General features: G+C 43.7%; 1 protein-coding gene across 1 annotated transcript in view; it reads right to left on the bottom strand.

The window, feature by feature from the left end:
* LOC103206312 (SREBF chaperone) overlaps positions 1-14,490 on the bottom strand; it is a 61,257-nt gene that overhangs the window by 18,310 nt on the left and 28,457 nt on the right. Inside the window, exon 2 of the mRNA XM_007951758.1 lies at positions 5,995-6,124. Coding sequence (XP_007949949.1) covers positions 5,995-6,124 — 130 coding nt within the window. The remainder of the gene's footprint in view (positions 1-5,994; positions 6,125-14,490) is intronic.

Raw genomic sequence — 14,490 nt, forward strand, 5'->3', positions numbered from 1 at the left:
GAAGATGTGGCAATCTACTTCTGTAGTGATATTGCCTCAGAAACCCAAGGAGGGGTTGCTATGAGTCGGGTCCGACTCGACAGCACATAACAACAACAACATTGGATGAGTGAACGCTGTGGATAGCTGGATTGAGCTAGATTATTCTGCCTGAGGGATTAGAGAGCTGCTCCTAGGGGCATGACTTCTCCAGCACCTCAGGCCTCCAGTTCCAGACAAATTCTCTGACAAATGAGATGCAGATGGCAGCAGATGGCAGGCAGGTTAATGATAGTGGGGGTGTGGGCAGGCCCACCACTCACTGTCCTGGCCCTATCACAACCCCTACTTGATATTAAACTTGGAAACAGATAATGTGTGGTACCCTAAGTAGGTGACAGAGGAAGCACAGAGCTAATGGAGTCCAGCTGCACTGGGCACAGAGGAAGGAATTCTAAGTAGATGGAGACTGTGGTAGGGCAGCCTTCTAAGACGGCCCCAATATCTCCATCTCCTGTTGTTTCATACCCTTGTGTAATCCCATACCTTTGAGAGTGGGCTGCGTCTAACACAGAGGATATGATAAAAGTGATGAAATGTCACTTCTGAGATTAGGTTACAAAAATTGTGACACTCCCCTCTCCTCCCTTTCAGAGCCATCATTCTGATGAAATCAGCTGCCATGTTGTGAGCTGCTCTGGAGAAGCGTGCACAAAATTAAGGTGGCCTAAGACCAAAAAGGTTGGGCAATCTACTTTCATAGTGATACTGCCTGGGAAACCCAAGGAGGTGCTGGTATGAGTCGAGTCTGACTCAAGGGCACATAACAACAACAACAAGACCAAAAACCAGTGAATTAAGGCCCTCAGTCCAACAGCCTGAGAAGAACCTGCCAACAGCTACCAAGTAGGCTTGGAAGCAGATCCTCCCCCAATCAAGCCTTGAGATGACTACAGCCTTGGCTGCAACCTTGAGAGACTATGAGCTGAGGCACCCAGTGAAGGCCTGCCTGAACCACAGACACTGTGAGACAGTAAGTGTGTGTGTCATTTTCAGTGGCTAAGTAATTTGTTACACAACAGGTAGTATAGAGGCTGAGAGATATCACCCAAAAAAACTGCGTAGGAATTGTACAGGGCAAAGGGGCTGTACCACCTGTGTTGCAATACCCCCTTCAGCAAGCATTCTCTCATCTTAACTCTCCTTCACTAAGTCAAATAAACATATACCACCCTATCCTAAAAAAAAGAAAAAAAACCACTTCTATGATGACATCCCTATTCTCTCTTCTCTGCTTTCCTTTCCCACCTAACTTCTCAAAGTTAAAAAAAAAAAAAAAAGTATGGTAAGTAAGATAGCATCCTGCCATAAAGGAGCTTGGTTTAGCCGACGAGAGATTTAGATGAAGTCCCTTCAGCACAGCTATGCCACAACAGGGAAAGCTACCAGGTCACAAAGGGGAATCAAAGCAGACTTCCCAAAAAGGGGTCACCCAGCTAAGGACTCTGAACTTGCTGTCACCGCCAGGCACTCCCCACTAGCATCCTCCTCCCTCCCAGCAGGTGGGCTCATCCTGTTATTGAAATGAAACTGCTCTTTCAGCCAAAGCCCTTCCCGGGAACTCAATCCAGAAGCCTCACCTCTTGGTTCTGATCCTGAGGATGTGGGGGTACCGGTACACTCCCAGAACAGTCTGGCCCAAGACATGACCTGCACTGTCGAGGCATGAGGTCAACAAGCCAGTAAAAACAATCAGGACTTCACCACCCAATTGTCTTCTCCAATAATGGTTTGATCCACATCTGACTCTCAAAGATGCTGAAAATTGTGAGTAGAGTTCTCTCCTGAAAGTTCAGCCCGCAGGCTGGCCCAGAACACCAAGCATGGCCGTCAGCACCAGCTTCATATAGTTCCTTCAGCCCTGGGAAAGGCGCTCACACACCCACATGTTGCTCCATGGGCCAGGAAGGGGATAAACCCAGCTTTGATAACCTCAGAGCACGGAAACAGGCTCTGGTAGCGTAGTGCCTAAGGCACTTGACTGCTCACCAGAAGGCTGGCAGTTCAAACCCACCAGCCACTCCTCAGAAGGAAGGTTGGGCAATCTACTTCCATAGTGATACTGCCTCGGAAACCCAAGGAGGGGTCGCTATGAGTCAGGTCCGACTCAACAGCACATAACAACAACAGCAAACCATCAAGAGCCACACATGCCAGGCGTTTCATGGGCTCCATACAAGAGAGAAGCGGAGGTCTCTAATTGAAAAATGGCAAACTTGCGAGTGGGGTGGCCAAGAAGAAAAGCCAAAGGATCTCTCTTCTCCCATCACTCTCTGACTCCTTAATTTTCACCAACAGCCTGACTGAGATCTGACAGGCTAGGAAGTCCTTGCCCTGGTGCTGGCCTTGGAACACTCACCCAGGGTCCAGTCGCAGAGTCACTGTGGCGTGAGATGGCTCCCAGGGCCTTGGCTTTAACCGCAGGGCCCAAGGCTGGAGTTTAGCAGTGCCTTCACTGCAAGTACAGTGGCGATGTCCTGGAGATGAACAGGGGCTCAAGCTAGACTCCCAGCCCTGGGGTAAAATCCGAGTCTTCCACGGAAGAATGAGTTACCTCCAGACTTTCACCTTAGTCAGAGGTTCCTGTCATCCCATTTGGGAGGCTGGTTAAACACTGCCCTCCTCCACAGTGGGCTAAGGACAGGAGACTGGACTGCAATTCTGCCAGAGGTTTCTAATGCAACTCATGATCACGTTTGCCTGGAACAGGTTGCCCTTCTTGGATCTAGATGGTGAGTTAGGAGAACAGAGCACCACATGGTCCCCAGCACACCCAGGCCCTTCATGATCCTGAAAGGGTCTTGGGCCTCACAGTGATGCTGAGGGGATAGGGACCCTCTCTATGAATGCCAGCTGTCATTTCCATGCCAGAGTAGGCAACCTGCACAATTTAACACATTCAAGGAGCCACAACAACACTGAGGAAGTGGTACTTACCATCACCCCCATTTTAAAGATGAGAAAACCAAGCCTCAGAGAGCTAGAATGATATTCCCAAGGTCATACAGCTGACAGGATACAGACCCAGGATTAAACCCAGGCCTCCCAGATTCCCAAGATTCCTCCTCCATAGCGGCCTGCTTGGCTGGTTTTGAACCATGCGAGTTCCCACCGAGAACCGGATGTATCTTTAGGTTTCTCTTAAACATGGCATTTCCTCAGACTGTCCTTGTTTGTGATGACCTTGACTGTTCTGAGGAGTACTGGTCAGGTATTTTGTAGGTTAATCTTCAACTGGGATTTGTCTGATGTTTTTCTCACAATTACACTGGGGTTATGGGTTTTTTTTGGGGGAAGATCATATAAGGAGAATCCCATTTTGTTCACATGATTATCATCACCATTAAATATCTGCATTGTACCATCAGGCTCACTGAGCTCTCCTAGTTAGGAAGCACACTGTTGACATGATGTATCAGTGCCAGTGTTGGCCTTAAGTGGCTGGCTAAGGGAGTGTCTGTCAGATTTCCCCACAGAAAAGTTACTCTTTTTCCCCCATTCCCACACTATACTCTTTGGATGGCAGTCACTATGCACAGTCTGCACTGAAGAGTGGGGAGTTATGTTCCACATCCTTGAGGGCCAAGTATCTGCTGAAATTATGTGGAATTCTGCACAGGAGATTTGGCTATTCTCCTTCTTTCATTTATTTAATCATTTTTTCATATCTGTATGGACTCATGGATATTTATTTTATACTTTAGGATATAATCCAATATGAATTCATTTATTTTGTTGTTCCAGTTTTGGCCACTAGGAGCTCTATCAGTTGGCTTCTGGGTCTCTTTGACAGATGCTGCATTTATTTTCAACTGACATCTTTGTTTTCTCTCCTCAACCAGAGTAGAATCTCCTCAAGGGAGGGTGAGGTATTGTGTAGGCTACCCTGAGCATCATGCCAGGCACACTGCACAACATACATGTATTGAATTGGAATGGAGGATGGAGAGACATTTTGGTTCTGTGGATGTGCTACCCAGTGACCAAGACTACTAATTTTCTTTTCTCCTTTCACTCAGGTGAAGAAGCCAAATAATGATGCCTACCCGCCACCACAGGGCTATAGGGACAAGCAGACAACATTATTCAGAGGCAACACAGTGCAAGGAGGTCACATGTTGCAAGAACATGGGGCTAGAGCTGCCAGAGCCGCTGTTGGGAGACCAAGAGTGGAGCTGCCCAGAGAGGGCTGAGCTGAGAGATGGGTCCTAAGACTCCTTTTGGGCTCAATGCCATGCTGCACTTGAGTGCGCCCTGCCCCTAGCTGTGAGCATTGTGGGCCACAACGAATTGCCTTTACATTTACTCTGTTCTGTTTCTTAAAGCTCAAGAGTCCTCACCACTCCTGTCTCACTGGCCTGTGGGGTTTTGTTTGTTTGTTTTGTTTCATTTATCATAAACAGTCAATGGAAGTGACATGACTGTTGAACTGAAAGGCACCAGGAGGCTGCACCAAGGCCTGGGACTCCTTTATCAATCCTGCAGGGGAGTGGACTCCAATCCAAGAGAGAAAAAGAATGACCTTTTGCTTCCTGAGCCCCCACGTTACATCTACTTACTGTCATCATCCAAGGACGATGAAGGGCATCAAAAAGTTAAGAGTTCACAAACAAGGAAACTTCATAACAGCCTCATCATTGCTAACCACCTATTCTACACTGTCAGATCCACGGAACTCCACTAGGCAGGGAAAGGCCACAAACAGAGACTTCCTCCTGTGAACTATCAGTTCCATCATGTGGTAAAACTGCATCAAAAGATAATGAAAATAAAAAGGTTTGAGCCAAGAAGGTCCTACAGTGAGCCCATGGTCAAGATGGGGTGTGAAGCCACAGAGCTGGTTTCTGCCAGCACTGGTCCATGCTTCCTCTGGCCTTCATGGGCCCTTCCCCTGGATACCCAGTGTTGTTGTAACCAGATATGCCTCTATTTCAGTAGAGCAGAGTTTATCACGAGTTACTAGGCTGCTGCATTAACCCAGAAGAAAATGGGGAAGGAATGTGCAATCAATGTCAGACAGAAGGAGGGGAAGGGCTCTCTTCCTTGAGCTTTGGTTTTTCTCAACAAGAGACTCAGTAAGTCCCACTGATCCATGGAGGCAAAGCACAACAGATGTGAGGAAGGTTATTTGGCCCATTATCTGACAGGCCAAAGGCAGAGAGACAAGCTAATCAAGCTCCTATGATTTCCAAATAATGAGTCCACTTACAATTAGTTAGGTCTTGTGCGTGGGACCCTCAACTGGAAAAAAAAAAGCTGTTTTTTCCTCATTTGTATCAGTGCTTGGCCCAAGGACAGTGAAGTGAGAACAGAATGGTCCAGAAGAAGAAGTGGTGCTGGGGTCAAGAGACCTGGGCAGTTCTAGTTCTAGCTTTGACCCCATTTAACTACCTAACTGAGGCATTTAATCACTGTGGGCTCCAGCTTCCTTATCTATAAAAGGGATCAAAAACCTTCACTTTTTACCTTGGTGGATTATGAAGATAAAATAAGACGTAGCAGGTGTGAAAAAAAATTAGGTGCACATTACAGCCCCCAGAAAGTATCAGGACTCCAACAACAGAACCTTCTCAAGGGATGTTCAGTGGCTCTCACACCCAAGCACAAGGAGGACATAATCTATTTGTCTGCTGGGGCACTGCCTGGCACCTGTGCAAGGCATGTGAGCAGCCCAGCAGAGCCCCTCCCCAGAAGGTATAAACCCACATCCAAATGGACACAGAGCTACGTTGTTTCTAGGAAAGACATATTTTTGTGTTATTTTCTTTCACTAAAGGTTAGTCATTAAATGTATAACTAAGTGTCTTTGTGCCTCTCTGGTTCTCTGTAAGGCTGTTCACATACGTGAATCCCCCAATCAGAAACCGACCACCTCCACTCCGCTCACACAACCTTGGCTCAGCCAATCCTTACCACACCCCCTGCGCTCTCCTTAGCAACCTGCTGAGCACCTACCCACTCCGGCTGCTCAGTAGGCTCTCCTTGTTTGTGATCAGAGTCCACAGGCGGGGGCAAGTAATCCTTCACTGGAGTGGTGAATTCCACAGGTCCTGTTCCTGGCAAGGGAAGTTTCAGCAGTGGGCAGCTGAGATGCACAGAAAGGAGAGAAGAGTTAGGCCACTGTGGGAGGCAGAGCCTGCTGTGAGATTAGTGTCACAGGAACCACTGGAGTTGCAACAAAATTCTCCATACCATGAGTGTGGTGGTTACGTGTGTGTCAACTTGGCTGGGCCTGGTTGAGTGGCTGGGCAGCTGACTGTAGTTATTCCCCATGGTGAGATTGGTAATCATCTCCATGGTGGAATCTATTGCAGCAGCTGAGTAGCTGCTTTGGGTATGTGGTCTGCTTCCCGTATATAAGAAATAGCTTTGGGAATGGTCTCCAGCTTATAGGATGCTTGAACCCTACATGTAGCTGTGTCATTGTTCAGTGGACTGCTATGCTCTGCCGACCTTGGGACTTTCAGTGGACTTGAATTAATGGCCTGTCGTGTGGTTTGGTAACATTGGGACTGTGCCATTTTATTTGTCGACCTTGGGCTTGTTAGTCTCAGCAGCCTGAGTGAAGAGATGCCTCTAGCTTCAGTGGGCTGGGAGCAAGAGGCAGAGCTGAAGCCCAAGGTCGAGGGGCTTTCATATAGCCCCTAGAGACTAGCACTTTGAACTTGGACTTAAAGCCTCCAAACTGTAAGAGAACAAACTCCTGTTTGTTCAAGCCATCCCATTTGTGGTATTTTCTTTTCAGAGTGGCACTAGGTAACCAGAACAATGAGGATAGAGAAAAATGTAAAAAATTTAACAACCATAAAATTTCCAAGCTATGAGGAACTTTAGCAGGCATCTAGTTAAGAATTTCTCAAACTTATTTTAGTCAGAGAAAACTTACAAGGAACCTTAATTCATTAAATAGACTGAATATTTTAGAGGCTTAATAAAGGCAAGATACTTTTGAGAACATAAACTGCTGCCAAATTAGGTATATGTCAAGACAACTATAAAAAAACAAGAACAAGAGACTTAAAGTATTTGCTCCAATTTAAAAGAACAGGTCATGACATTCATATACAATGCAATGAAAGTGTGGATGTCTGTTGAACGCAAGGCAACTGACCCACCACCATACACAAAAGAAAAACCTTGGTCTTACATCAAAAAGTTGGCAAATGGATGTGCATTGTTTTAGGTGTCATTTTCTTCTTTTAACTTAAAAAAAAAAAAAAAACCTGAAATACAACTTTTATATAGTACAATGCCCAAATCTTCAGGTACAGTGCAATGAATTTTTACAGGTGCACAAACCTGTGTAACCACTACCCAAGATCAAGCTACAGAACATTCTGAGAACATCAGAAGGCAGACCTGTGCTCCCTCCTAGTCACCGACACTCCCTTCTACTGAAGGTAACCACTGTTTGAACCTCTATCATCACAGCTTTGTCTGCTTCTGAATGTCATGTAAGTAAAACAATCCATTCCACTTACGTACTCTTGCCACTGGCTGCTTCCACGAGTAATATCTGCTAAATTCATCTACATTATAGTACATGTACTGATAGATCATTCCTTTTCATGTGCTATTCTACTTTATAAATAACCACACTGTATTTATGCATTCCACTGTCAAAGCACATTTGCTTGCTACCAATTTGAGCTGTTAAGAATAAAGCCATTTTACAAATATTTTGTTACCTATATATTTTCCACAATTAATACACACACATACACACAAATATATGAAATAAACATAACTACTTTTATATATGGTTTTTGGCAGACATGTTGTTGTTAGGTGCTGTGGTGGTTATGTTTGTGTGTCAACTTGGCTGAGCCTGGTGGAGTGGCTGGGCAGCTGGTGGTAGTTATTCCCCATGATGAGACTGGCAGTCAACTCCATGGTGGGATCTACCACAAGCAGCTGAGTAGCTGCTTTGGGGATGTGGTCTGCCTCCTGTATATAAGCAGAAGCCTTGGGAATGGTCTCTAACTTATGGCACACCTGCCATGCTCTGCCAACCTTGGGACTTAAAATGGACTTAAATTTATGGCCTGCCACGTGGTTTGGTAACATTGGGCTTTTGGTAACTTTGTGCTTGTTAACCTTGGGCTTTTCAGCCTCAGCAGCCAGCAGCTGTCTGAGTGAAGAAACGCCTCTAGCTCCAGTGGGCCGGGAGCAGGAGGCAGAGCTGGACCCCAAGGTTGAGGAGCTTTCACCCAGCCCCTAGAGCCTGGCACTTTGAACTTGGACTTAAAGCCTCCAAACTGTAAGAGAATAAACTCCTGTTTGTTAAGGCCATCCCATTTGTGGTATATTCCTGTCAGGGCAGCATAAGGTAACCAGAATAGGTGCCATTAAGTCAGGTCCAACTCACAGCGACCCTATGCACAACAGAATAAAACCCTGCCAAGTTCTGTGCCAGCCCCACAAATCTTTGCTATACCTGAGCCTGTCATTGCAGACACTACGTCAATCCATCTCATTGAGGGCCTTCCTCTTTTTTGCTGACCCTCCACTTTACCAAGCATGATATCCTTCTCTAGGGAATGGTTCCTTCTGTCAACATGACCAAAGTAGGTGAGAAAAAGTCTGCCATTCTCGCTTCCAAGAAGCATTCTGGCTGCACTTCCCCCAGGACAGATTTGTTAGTTTTTCTGGCAGTCCATGGTACTTTCAGTATTCTTCACCAACACCACAACTCAAAAGCATCAACTCTTCTTTGGTCCTCCTTATTCATCATCCAGCTCTCACATACATATGAGGCGAATGAAAATACCATGGCTTGGGTTAGCCGCACCTTAGTCTTGAAAGAGACATCTTTGCTTTTTAGCACTTTAAAGAGGTCTTTTGCACACCAAACACCAGGCTACAGTTAAACACATCAACATCTGAGAAGACCAGATGGGGGCCAGTGAACAGGATTATACACTAGACCAAGGACAGATTCAGCTGAGGCTAATCTTGCACAGATACCAGTGATAAAAAATACCTGCAATCCTTACAGAAACAATAGCAGACAGACATAAAGCAATCCCTCACAGACAGCAAGACACCATGGGAGAGACATCCAATGGATCTACCGACTCAGGACCATAGTACTGGGGGACACCAGACTCAACTGGCACAATACATAAAAATCTTGTTCTACAACCTACTTTGGTGAGTAGTGACTGGGGTCTTAAAAACTTTCAAGTGGCCGTCTAAGATGCAGCTGATGGTCTCCTATTGTCGGAAGCTAAGAAGAGTGCAAAAAACCAAGAGCATTTGGAAGCAATCAGCCCTAGGACATGATGGACCTCAAGACCAGAAGAACAAGATGGTGCCAGCTACCAATGCCAACCACTCAGGAAAGGATCAAAACTGGAGATCCTGGATAGAGTGGGAGGAAAAATGTGGAACAAAATCCAAAAACACAATAATGACCAGAATTACTGGTCGGATGGACTCTGGTGGGACCCCCAATATTATGGCCCTAGGATTCACTTCGGTCCTGGAATAAAACTCACTCCCAGGGGCTGGCTCTCATAATACCTATAGTAAGTAAGACGTACACATAGACCATTCAACCAAGTGATGCACCCACATACTCTATGGAGATGCATCCTTCGGAGCAATTGACCACAGGGCACCAGAGGGGCAACATTCAATGGAGGAAATGCAGGACACACAGAAGTCCACAACTATGAGGGCCCATGTGTATGTGTGTGTGTGTGGGGGGGAGGACAGGGATGTTACTGGGCAGGGAGGGGAAGAGAGTGGGTTAGGGTTGGGGATGGTAACTGGGGAGTGAAACCAAATGTATACAAAATGTTGAATGTAAAACAAACTGCTCTGTAAACTTGTACCAAAAGCACAATAAAAAATAAAGAGGTCTTTTGCAGCAGATCTGCCCAGTGCAATATGTCATCTGATTTCTTGACTGCTGCTTTCATGGGTGTTGACTGTGAATCCAAGTAAGATGAGATCGTTGACAACTTCCATCTTTTCTCTATTTATCATGCTGCTGCTGACTGATCCAGTTGTGAGGATTTTTGTTTTCTTTATGTTGAAATGTAATCTATACTGAAGACCATAGTCTTTAATTTTCACCACTCAGGTCATCTTCACTTTCTGCAAGCAAGGGTGTGTCGTCTGCATAACGCAGGTTCTTAATGTGCCTTCCTCTAATCCTGATGCCACATTTTTCTTCATATAGTCCAGCTTCTGGGATTATTTGCTCAGCATACAGATTGAATATGAATGGTGAAAGGATACAACTCTGACACACTCCCTTCTTGATTTTAAATCACGCACTGTCCCCTTGTTCTGTTCAAACAACAGCCTCCTAGTCTATGTACAGGTTCCTCATGAGCACAATTAAGTGTTCTGGAATTTCCATTCTTCTCAACGTTGCCCATAATTTCTTATGATCCACACAATTGAATGCTTTTGCACTGTCAATACACAAGTAAACATCTTTCTGGTATTCTTTGCTTTCAGCCAAGATCCACCTGACATAAGGACCCATTTCTGTACATTCTTGGGAGGAAACATCTGGCGTACAGGGTATACTTACATTTAGCTTAGTAGATACTACCCAAATAGTTTTCTGAAATGTGTTGTAGCAATTTATCCTCATATCAGTAGTGTGACAAGAGGTCCAGTTGCTCCACTTGTCACTACTTGATACTGCCAGTCTAACTAACACATTTGAACCATTTAGGGGAGTAAGCAGCGGCATCTTAGGATTTTCTCCCTATGGTTTTAGTACATTTCCCTGATAACAAAGGATGCTGAAAATCATTTCATATGCCTACTGGCCAGAGAAAAGTTTATGGATAGTAGCAGAACGCTGATATAATGCTGTGAGAGGAGTTCTTCAGATTAGAAGGAACTCAAAATACAACTAGGGAAGAGTTGCTTTGAGTCAAATTAATGATGTGATAGAATAAATAATTCAGGACCTTCATCTGCTGATATGTCATGACTCAAAATAAAAAGAAATAGTTGCAAACATCCATTAATAATCAGACTGGGGAATGTACAAAGTATGAAATCAAGGAAAACTGGAAGTTGTCAAAAATGAAATGGCATACATGAAGATCTATCTCCTAGGCATTAATGAGCAAAAATGGACTGGTAATGGCCATTCTGAATCAGACAATCATACATTCTACAATGCCAGAATGACAAAATGAAGAGGAATGGCATCATATTTATCATTAAAAAAAAAAAAAATTTCAAGATCTATCTTGAATAAAACCCTGTCAGTGATAGGATAATACCCATACACCTCCCAGGAAGACCAGTTAGTACAACTATTACTTAAATTTATGCACCAACCACTAATGCCAAAGATGAAAAAATGAAGACTTTTATCACCTCCTGCAGTCTAAAATTGATCAGATATGCAATCAAGGGGCATTGATAATTACTGGTGATTGGAATGTGAAAATTGAGAAGGAGGAGGATCAGGAGTTGGAAAATATGGCCTTGGTGATAGAACAATGCAGGAGGTTGCATGATAAGAGCTTTGCAAGACCAACCACTTATTCATTGCAAATACCTTTTTCCAAAAACATAAACAGTGACTGTACATGTGGACTTTGCCAAGAATCATATAATCTACATCTGTGGAAAGAGGCAATGGAGAAGCTCAGTATCATCAGTCAAAACAAGACCAGGAGAAGAAAACCAAAGATGCATGGAAGCAATTAGTCCAAGACTAGCAGAGCATGCAATCTCAGCCTGTATGACCATGAGACCAGAAGAACTAGATGGTGCCTGGCTACCACTGTCAACAACTCAGAGAAGGATCAGTGCAGGAGATCCTGGACAGAGTGGCAGAATAATTTGGAACAAAACTCAAAATCATTAAAAAGAAAAGAAAGACCAGATTTACTGGTGAGATAGAGCCTGGTGAGACTGTCAAGAATGTGGACTCCAGTTACTTCAGGTTTGGAACTAGACTCACTCCTGTGGCTTCCAGCCAAACAAAAGACAGGCATTTGTGGTGAATGTTTACATCAGGTAGATACACTCCTTGGAGAGATCAATTGTGGGAGAACAGAAGGGCAGTGTTTGCACGGGAGATAACTCAGGGGGCAGGAATGCACAGGAGGGAAGGACACAGGGAAGAGGTAACTCTAAGGAGAAGTGGGAACAGAGCTGTTACATTGTGGGGAATTGCAGTCAATGTCATGAAACAAACCATGTATGAACTACTGTATGGAAAATGAATTTGCTCTGTAAACTTTCACTCAAATCACAGTAAAAATTAAAAAGGAGAAAAAGAACAAGGCCAGGGGAACAAATCATCAATTCTCACATACAAGTTCAAGCTAAAGCTGAAGTAAATGCAAATAAGTCCACAAAGCCAAAGTACGGCCTTAAGTACATTGTTATTGTTGTTGTTAGGTGCCATCAAGTTGGCTCCAACTCAGTGAGCCTCCTTTTGCGAGTTTGTTCCCAGCTTTATCCTTCCCAATACTTGGCACTCCCTGCTGCAGTTCTGTGTGTCTACCTATCAAAGTAAGTATTCTGAAGGTATTCTGAAAAATAAGGCCAAATGACCAAAAACTAAGGGGAAAAACCAGATATTAGAAACAGAGACATAAGTGATATAGATATTATTGGATCTTTAAATATTTTTAAAAATAGAAGAAAAGATAAAAATAATTTGTAAAAAGAATCATTTTGACAGATAACTGTAATTCATTCCAGGAATTACAGTTCTTCTTTAAAGAAGTGTGGACAGAATTCTCCTTAGAAGGGAGGATGGTGAGCTTGTGTCTCACATACTTTGAACATGTTATCAGGAGGCACCAGTCTGTAGAGAAGACATCATACTTGGTAAATGAGGGTCAGTGAAAAAGAGGAAGACCCTCTTTCCAGGAATTACCGTTAATTACTGCTAACCAGCTACTCCTCAGAAGGAAGGTGATACCGCCTTGGAAACCCAAGGAGGGGTCGCTATGAGTCAGGTCTGACTAGAGGGCATAAAACAAAAAAAACAGCAACAACATCAGATTACCTTGATGCTGTCAAGACTTGGTTTTTAGATTTGTTAAGACTCATCTATTTCAGTTTTACCTTTACTTCCAGGGCATGGTCTTTCTGGGTTGTCCACTGAAAACTGGGTTGTTTTCTCAGGCCCTCTACCTTGGCAGGGCTTGACCTCCAATCTGTGTCTTCACAGCACCTCAGCTGCTAACATCTCTGCTCAACAATTTAACCTCTTAGGTGCTAACTTATGCTGGGTGTCTTGTACTCTTGTCTAACACCTACACAGTTTAAGGGCCGACCAATAATTTCACAGGAATCTGTATGCAGACTTTTAGGCTTTTTTCTGTGGTTCCCTGCTCCCCAGGATTTTGTCTCCAACTCCCAGCCATTTTGACAACACCAAATTCTGACTTCAGTCTACTCAACCCATTAGGACTTTCTTCCCTTCACCATGATTTGCAAATGTCCTCAAGGAAAAGGCTAAGGTTCATGTAGCTCACCATATGTGCTTTCCTTCTCTTAAGAATTATAGCTCCTCAAAGTCTTGCCTATACTAATTGATCTTATTCTTTCAGTTATTTACGTATTTTTGGTTGGCTTTTTCTGTTGTTTCTGGCAAAGGGTTTAATCCAATACACACTGCTCCAACAGGGTTAGAACTCAAGTCCTCTGTTTCAGTTTCTACGATTCCTTTAACTAACCTTTTTCACTAACCAATCAACTTCATCAAGACCAAGCTGGATAAGCAGAGTTCTCCTATTAAAGCACATAAATGGGGAAATCAACTACATTATCAACTAAAGCTTATATAACCTTTTGTGTTTTAAATACTTTATATACATTATACATATTAACTTTTTTAATCCTTACAATAATGCTATGAGGTAGGTAAATATTCTACCTATTTTATAAGAAGAAACTGAGGAACAAGGAAATGAAATAAATTGTCCAGAGTCACAGCTAGTATGTAGTTGAGCAAGGATTTGAAAAAGCCCAGGCAGTTATGGTTACAGAATCCACATTCTTAACCAATACTATGCTTTCTCAACAGTCAATTCAAGAATAGGCAAATTATTAAATTATAGTACACACATACAAAATATTTTTTAAAAAATTAAAGTATTTTCAAAGAAATCCTGAAGACAAACAGGAAATACCAAGGACAGGACTTACATTTAAGGATAACAGATTGAACTCACTCCCTCACTTCCCCAAATCCTGCTAAAACTATACTATTGTTGTTGTTAGGTGCCACTGAGTCAGTTCTGACTCATAGCGACCTTGTGTACAACAGAACAAACCACTACCCGGTCCTGCACCATCCTCACAATCATTGCTATGTTGGAGCCCACCGTTGCAGCCACCTGGTCAATCCATCTTACTGAGGGTTTTCCTCTTTTTCACTGACCCTCATTTACCAAGTATGATGTCTTCTCTACAGACTGGTGTCTCCTAATAACATGTTCAAAGTAT

This window comes from Orycteropus afer, unplaced genomic scaffold (genome assembly GCF_000298275.1).
Source record: "Orycteropus afer afer isolate SDZICR_OR568_19922 unplaced genomic scaffold, OryAfe1.0 scaffold00311, whole genome shotgun sequence".
Taxonomy (NCBI): Eukaryota; Metazoa; Chordata; class Mammalia; order Tubulidentata; family Orycteropodidae; genus Orycteropus; species Orycteropus afer.